The 7,525-nt window shown below is 56.5% G+C and overlaps 3 protein-coding genes across 3 annotated transcripts in view; 2 read left to right on the top strand and 1 right to left on the bottom strand.

Moving 5' to 3' along the window:
* The window catches only part of CHGG_09181 (uncharacterized protein), a gene marked incomplete at both ends in the record, with an annotated part of 1,814 nt that extends 266 nt beyond the window's left edge, over window positions 1-1,548 (top strand). Inside the window, one exon of the mRNA XM_001227107.1 lies at window positions 305-1,548. Coding sequence (XP_001227108.1) covers window positions 305-1,548 — 1,244 coding nt within the window. The remainder of the gene's footprint in view (window positions 1-304) is intronic.
* Window positions 1,549-2,948: 1,400 nt separating this feature from the next.
* On the top strand, window positions 2,949-4,627 carry CHGG_09180 (uncharacterized protein; the record flags this gene model as incomplete). Its single annotated transcript, XM_001227106.1, has 4 exons — window positions 2,949-3,092; window positions 3,148-3,282; window positions 3,420-3,657; window positions 3,738-4,627. The coding sequence occupies 4 exons, from the start codon at window positions 2,949-2,951 to the stop codon at window positions 4,625-4,627; spliced, it is 1,407 nt and encodes a 468-aa protein (XP_001227107.1).
* A 674-nt stretch (window positions 4,628-5,301) lies between these two features.
* Window positions 5,302-6,003, bottom strand: CHGG_09179 (uncharacterized protein; the record flags this gene model as incomplete). The annotated part of the gene is made up of 2 exons (XM_001227105.1): window positions 5,302-5,727; window positions 5,809-6,003. The coding sequence occupies 2 exons, from the start codon at window positions 6,001-6,003 to the stop codon at window positions 5,302-5,304; spliced, it is 621 nt and encodes a 206-aa protein (XP_001227106.1).
* Window positions 6,004-7,525: the final 1,522 nt, after the last annotated feature.

Below are 7,525 nucleotides of genomic sequence, written 5' to 3'. Positions count from 1 at the left end.
CTCCCACCGAGAGTGCGTGGATGTACGTGAAAGTAGACATCAGGTACAAGATCAAAGAAACAAGAAGCACGAGGAAAGCGGGTGCACGACATCCACGCATACAAGCAGCTGCGAATCATACGAACTCAGGAAGCAACGGCACTCGAATTTCTCCACGCCATGAGCATTGAGAACATCTGGCCCCAATAAATTTGTGTACTTCATTCAGTGTACTCCATAAGGGCAGTCGTTTTTTGCAGCGGCATCCCGGTGGAGTTGAGGGTCACCCCCCCGTCTCATAGTTTTTGATCTCGGCGACATCAAGATCCATTTGTCGAGATCCACGACATCATTCTGCACTCGGCGCCGAGCCATAATGTGAGGGAGCACAAAAAGGAGAGGACGATTGATTCGTGGACAATATCGGTCACGAGGGAGGAGCACTGGCAGGATGTGATACAGGATAGCGGCTCCGAAGGCTGGGAAGGCCAGGAGGGCTGGGTGGTCAACACATCCCTGAACTTGCCTAAGAAGTTGACCAAGTGTCTCCAGGACGTGAACGCCAAGGGGATCAAGATTCGGCACAAGTTGAAGCTCGTGGTGGCGCTCAATAACCCTGACGGCCACGTTTCAGAACTGCGTGCGACGTTGCCCGTGTCGATATTCATCTCGCCCAACATGCCGCTTGACGAAAACGGCGACCTCGTACGACAACTACCCACCGGCACGTCCCGAGAAGTGGGTGCTATCGCGCCGCCAGCTTACGAGCACCATCGCCTAGACCAGTTGTATGACGATATTGACCCTATCAGCCTCAACTCACCCATTGGCGGCCGGTCAGGGGTTAGTAGCCCTTTCCGCGGTCATTCGAGGGCAGGGTCAACCGACAACCTTCCAGCGCTGCTCCAGGGTGCGGCAATCCAACCGGACCTGCTTGCGCATAGGCTGCACAACATGTCCTTGGAGGAGCGCCATAGGAACATGTCCTGGAACTCGAACCTTTCCGGGGCAGGGGCGGCGTGGAGGAACGACAGTTCACCGCACCCCGGCGACGAAGCCCAGGGATCGCCCCCAGCGTCAACGCCGCTCACTCGGCACAACAGCAACGATGGGCACTCGGGTTCCAACACGCCCCCCGAGCACCTCGACTTCCCAGAGATCACGGAACTGTCCAAAGTACCGAGTTACCAGACTGCTGTCAGGACTCCCGTCAGGCCATTGATCTCGGAAGTGTTGGGACTCCCAGACTACGAAGCGGCGCTGAGCGCACCAAGCTCGCCGCCGGGTACCCCTCGGCTGACGCCGATCACACCAATAGCCGACAGTTTAGAACCCGCCCTCGGAGCCACACAGGAATCGGTCCCAACCCTGGGACCGGCACCGGCTCCGGCCTCGGCCCCGGTTACTGCGCCCGCCTCAAGGGAGCCCAGCCCGCCGGGTACGAACCGCAGGCCAACTATGCCCCATCGGCGACAGTTCTCGTCCGGTTTGCTTCAAACCGTCCGCAGCATTGTTGGGGAAGGGGACGAGGGACGCCGACTACACTTGCTTCAGGCACATAGTGGGTAGGGTAGAGCGGACCGTCTTCCGCTTCTTCGTGGGGGCGGCTGATTAGGCGATACCTGTTCACAGCCACGTGTCGGTGTGTATTATTAGTTGTATTGTTTCTTTTCTCCTTTTCTTTTGTTTCACATGACGTAGCATGACCGGAGTTTTCTTGGGGGTCGACGGTGGTTTTTAGGTTGGTTTTTCTTCGGTTAATGGGCTCTTAGATTGGTAACGGGGACATGAAAAAAAGAAGGGACGGGATACGGTGGGCTTTGTTACTGGCGGGTAGGATGGTTTTCGCTCTGTTCTTTTTCCTCCTTAGTATTTTCCTTGATACCCCATAACAAACCCGGTCATCGGGCACGTCCTAATAGAGGTTTACATCATCTTCGCTCCTACCAACACATCCCGGCGTCGCAAACGAGTGGTTGAATGCGAGGGTGCCATTTTCCTGCGGGACCAAGGCGCACAGCCCGAGTAAGCTGAGAAGGCGTGGAGGTACATTGAGGTACCTCGATACTCTTGGGTGGCTGATTGACTGCAGGGTGAGATCCGAGGGTTTGAAACGCCGTCGAGGTTGAGGCCGCCCACCGTGATTTGATCACCGATCACTCCATGCAAGAGTTTCAGGGGGTTGATGGTGTTGTTGCTCCTGTGTAAGACCCTTGCTTTTGCCGAAATAGCCATCGACGTCATTGCAAGCAAGACCCTTGAAAAAAAAACAAAATAACAACTCCGTCGCCTCAGTCTAAAACAACAGACACAAGTCCATCTCTCGCAACATCTCCGACGACGGACTAACAGTTCGAGACCCGTCTCACAACACATCTTCCGCGGAGCGACGCTTTGCCAGCTGGACATGGTCTTGGGTCCCGCTGCTGTCCCGGCTGTTGTTACGTCATGGCCTGAAGCTGGCCAATGTTGATCGTCTCAGGGATTGCTGTGATGGGACAAGGGTTGAAGATGGCCTTGGCACTAACTTTTTAGCGGGGCTTTCGACTGACCCAGAGCCCAAAGCGTGCGGGTTGAGAGAGAGGGGTTCAGCGCGGGAGCTTGGCATGGCCCAACGACAGCGCTTCTGCTCCCGGATCTGGTTGTTCCCCCCACAATCGATCTAGCTGGGTCGCCGAACATCGTCCGTATGGTGCTTAAAAGGTGCTAACTGATTATTGGATTGTCGTTCTGCCCAACCTGCTTTGGGTGTTTGTTTTTGGTGTGTTTCGAATTGTATGACCTCATTGATTAGCATTGGTTGAATAAGTCTAGTTAAAGTAAGTTCGATCGCGACCTCCTCTTGGGATGAACTACTTTTTTTACCCCTTGATCGTTGCTGCTCGAGTTGGGCATTGCATAGATACCCAAAACACCAAGACCGCACCACCAAGCCAGTTGGAATCTTGAAAAGTTCACATACTCACACAATGAAACGGTTTACTAGTATTCGCAGAGATAAACGGAAATCCGCAGACATGGCGTCCCCCCAGGTCTCGGCCGCCCCATCGAGGCAGACGACGATGGCTAGCATAGCTAGCGACGAGGCTGTTCCCGAGACGGATCCGAACACCGTAGGTGTGATTGAGTGTGGAGCAATATCTTGGGCTGTATCTGACGTACAATTAGACCGCCGGCCTCCTCACCGAGAGGCTGCAGGCGTGGAAGCATGCCGTCGTCTACCTGGAGGAGTACATGGAGGCCGTCGAGAAGATCCACAAGGCGCAGGCAAAGGAGTATGAACGGGTGTTGAAGGTGCATTTGGTCTGTCCAGACGCTCTCGCGGGCCCCTACTGACCCGGGATCAGACCATCTCGAAGCCCCTTAGGGAGGGGCAGCACTTCGACCAGAGCCTCGGCGGTGTCGCGGGCTTCTTCGAGAACATGCGTGTCAACACCCAGGCTCTCATCAACACCAACCTCGAAACCGAAAAGAACATCAAGGGCTCAGCCCTGCCGATCGTCGAGCGCTTGCATAAGGAGATCAAGCACAAGGCTAAGGAGCTGGCCCACGGCGCCGAGAAGAGCGCCAAGGAGGTCGAGAAGGCGCGCAACACCACCCAGAAGCACATCGAGCTGCTCGGCCAGCACACGGCCTCGTTCGAAGCCACCGGCGGCAAGCACAACCCCTCGGAGACCCGTACGTCATCTCGCGCGGCGTGTGCATCGCTCTCCAAGCAGTGATTGAAGAGACACCAGCACACGACTCGTCGCGTGCAGACACTCGAGACTTCGAGCGCCACATCATCAGTGTGCACAGCCATGAGACTCACGGTTTCACGGTGGCCAGGCTCAAGGCAGGCTGCACAGACATGCTGGGGGCGGCGCAGAGCGTGCCGCTCGACTTCGAGTGGAAGGCGTTCGTCAAGCGGTCGGCTGACAAGCTCATCAACGCGTCGGACCCACCACGGACGGTGGAGGCGATCCAGTTCCCCAACATGGGCCACCCATCGACCAAGCCACTCCTCGAGGGCTCGCTAGAACGCAAGAGCCGCAACAAGCTCTCATGGGGCTACACGACGGGCTACTACGTCATCACCCCCTGCAAGTTCCTGCACGAGTTCAAGGACGACGACAACGTGCGGCGCGACCCCGTCCCAGAGCTATCCATCTACCTACCCGACGCCGTCATCGGCGCCCCCAGCGGCGACAAGTTCAACGTCAAGGGCAAGGACCGCTCCGGCGGCATGGGCGGCCGCCTCGCCGGCACCTCGGAGCTTGCCTTCAAGGCCCACTCCCCCGCCGAGGCCGAGAAGTGGTTCAACGTCATCCGCGGCGCCGCCGGCGCCACGGGGCCCGCCTCCGCCCTGTCCAGCCCCACCAGCCCAACCAGCCCCGCCGGCAGCATGAGCCTGGCCGCCGCCTCTGCGTCCGGCGGTTCCGGGTCGTCCGAGAAGCCCAAGCCGGTCGTGGCGGTCCCAGCGGGCAGCATCCCGCCCTCGCCGCAGGAGACGGGCATCACGGGGGGTGAGACCGTGGCGAGCCCCGTTGCGGTGGCTTCGCCTGTTGCCGGCAGTGGTGCGGCTACGCCTGTGTCGGCAACTGGCGCGTCCATCGATAAGAAGGCGAGTGCGGATGTCCCTGCTACTGCTGCTGCTCCGGCTGAGTAGGTGGTCGGTGGGGAAGGAGGTAGTAGTCGTTATGGGGTGGTAGGTCGGGTTGGGTATGATTTAGATGATATTGGGTGTTTTTTGTTGTTGTTGTTGGTTGGTTGTAAGTTGGTGTGGCGGGCTATATTCTTTTGCTTTCTTATATTTGTTTTGGTAGCAAACTTCATACTCCCTTAATGTGGCGAGGCGAGCAGGAGAAATTGGATACATGCTCTGCTTGGTTTCTCATCTTCTTTGGCGAGTGAGTGATGTCCGCAACCGCAGGTAACGGTCCTGTGGCTTTGAGTCCTTGGTCGAGAGCCCACCGTGCCCTCCAAGAGAGTATGGAGGGCTCTACTCCTGACGCTATGCGCCCTTGTATAACGGTTGCGGGGTCCCCGATCATCCTCTACGGAGCCTCTCCAGCGACGCCGTTTACAAAATGGGTGTGTTTGGTGTCATAGGTCGTATATAACTTTCTACAACCACAATATTTTGTTACCCGACCGACTAGCAAGCCTGCTAATTTCGCCTCCGGGGCGGGGGACAGAGGGCGGTCTTCCGGCTAGGTCTACTAGGATGAATGCCAAAAGGCGGGAGAAGGGTAGTCCAACCAGGCAAAGCCGCAATAGCGTCGCGGAGAGAGATCCATGACCGAGCCCGCCTTGGTGTATCCCAGCAAGGGCTGACGCCATCTATTCAGCAAGGCCACTGGCGCCAGCGCGCATCAAGTCCGGGATATGGAATTCGAGTATGGTTTCGAGCGTGCCGTTCGGGTGGTATTTGGGGAGGATTCCGTGTAGGGGGTTGGAGTTGTTCTCTTGGCCGGCTTGGATTATTTGGTATGGGTTTTGCGAGATAACGGCCGCGACTGGATAGTTACAACATGTTGGATTTGGTGCTGCGGATGGAATAGCTCCAGTCCTGTAACTCCTGTTCCAGTACCTCCGTATACGGGGGGCCGTAGTACGGTCGCTGTAGACGTATAGCAACTCGTCGCCGTGGAGGAGCAGTGTGTAAACAGAGTGGCCGTCAAGCTCGTCTGCGTTCTTGATTGCAAATAGCTCCCTCGCCGGTATACCACTACCGCCATCGAAACCCGGAATCGTGCCGGAGCGGGTCTGACCGGGTGTCAACCCAAAGACGGTCAATGACAGAGATGTATTTGTTGTTTATATGTGGTTTGTGTCCCGGTCTTAAACGCCCAGCTCGGTCCCTTGCGGACCGGAATCAAACTTCAGGATAGTCTCGGTCACTGTGTCATCCAGAAGTCGTATTCGGCGACAGTCAATACGGCGGCAGAGGTTCTGCAAATCTTTTCGTCCTTTTGGTCGCCTTCCAAGGGCTGGGTGCTGGTCGTTCGCAATAGTGCCATGAAGGCGATTTTGAGGTGCCATGCTGAATATGAGGAACGCAAGACAACCTTGATCCAGCACTTTCGAGGCCAGACTCCATTCTTCTCGTCGTGAGCTCTGGGCAAGAACTCAATCCTCAAAGGTTCCGGTAGGTAGGGAGTGGCGACCACCGGTATCCTTGAGACTTAACTACACCATCCTGAAATGGGGGGCGGTTGAGTCCTGGAAAATCGGTGAGAGACTTAGGCATAGCCGCGTGTAATGGAGGTCACCACAGAGAACGATTGCTGCAGGGGCATACGGAAACTACTGGTCCGAGCTCAAGCCACACGCACACACTCCCGGTCTTGTAAGCAGCCAGGCCAAGGAAAGGGAACGATATCATTAAGGGGGTGGCTCCTCCGTCGGTCGGGCCCCGGGGATAGCTGGCACTAGGGAGGGAAAGGGTAGGATTGAACCCGTTCGGGCCCGGGGAGGAGGCCGGGTATGAGCCCGTCGGCTTTGACAACGCCGTCATGAACTAACATGCCAGCCGGGCAATGGAACGCGGCGCCAGCCGTGGCTGACGACTCGCCTTGCTTTCTTGTGAATCAGGGGTTCCACTACTGCTGAGACACAGGCGCTCGCCACGTGGTTTCTGAGAGTCATCTAGCATCGCAGGTGTGCTGTCATCTGTTTTACAATTGCCCTGTGAGGGAGTTGGCAATCAAGGAGAATTGGTTGCAATTGGTGGTCGATGTGACTGACAACACCAAAAGGAAGCGAGCCGGCACTTGTAGCCGGTGGTATCAGGGGGCCGCCAGTCAGCAATAGGGCTGTCTTCCTTTGCCGACCTGAGTCTAGACCGCCCGGTTCGTCTGTATGCACCCCTTCGACAGCATATCTCCTCTAGTTCTTAACACTCGAACCGAGTCAGCATGGTGTGACGTGCTGCGACGGGCATGACTGTGCATGTGAGTTGACAGAAAAAGGAGGCTCGCCGAACAACCCGCCTCCTCTCCTCACCCAAAAGAACAAATAAGGGTTTTAAAAGAACAAGCTAAGAACCGCGTGGCAGAAAGAGGGGAGGGACGCATTCAAAACGGCGTGCATGGTAAGCCCCAAGATTTGGGGTCAAGCCCACCCACTCACCAAGCATCCTTCCCACCCTCCCCCTCTCTTCCCCCCCACCACTCAGCATTGATCTACGTTCAACGGGACTGACCGCGGCCAGACTGGCCCGCCGGCCAGCAAGTCTCTTAAAGGAGGGCGTTTGCACGCTCGTGCAAAGGGTTCAACTGCTAGATGTACGTTTCTTGGACTGAATTTAAGCCTCCATTTGTGCCACTTGCGTGTTTCTGTTGCTCCAGCGTGCTCTCGCTCATCAAACCCTTCCTCCTGTGGAGTTTGCCATGAACCACATTGTGTGTAAACTGGGAATGAGGACTGGTCTCACAATTCCGAACAAGCTTGGCCGGCAAGATCGATGTCATCTCAATGGGGAAACCCTGCCCCCTGACCGTAACCGATCTGGGCAATTTTGATGCATATTGTTTCCGTGACCACATATTTTAAACGTCCGAAC

Source organism: Chaetomium globosum, genomic scaffold (assembly GCF_000143365.1).
Source record: "Chaetomium globosum CBS 148.51 scaffold_6 genomic scaffold, whole genome shotgun sequence".
NCBI lineage: Eukaryota > Fungi > Ascomycota > Sordariomycetes > Sordariales > Chaetomiaceae > Chaetomium > Chaetomium globosum.
Note: the sequence above shows the minus strand (reverse complement) of the source record. Positions and strands in the feature narration are given on the sequence as shown.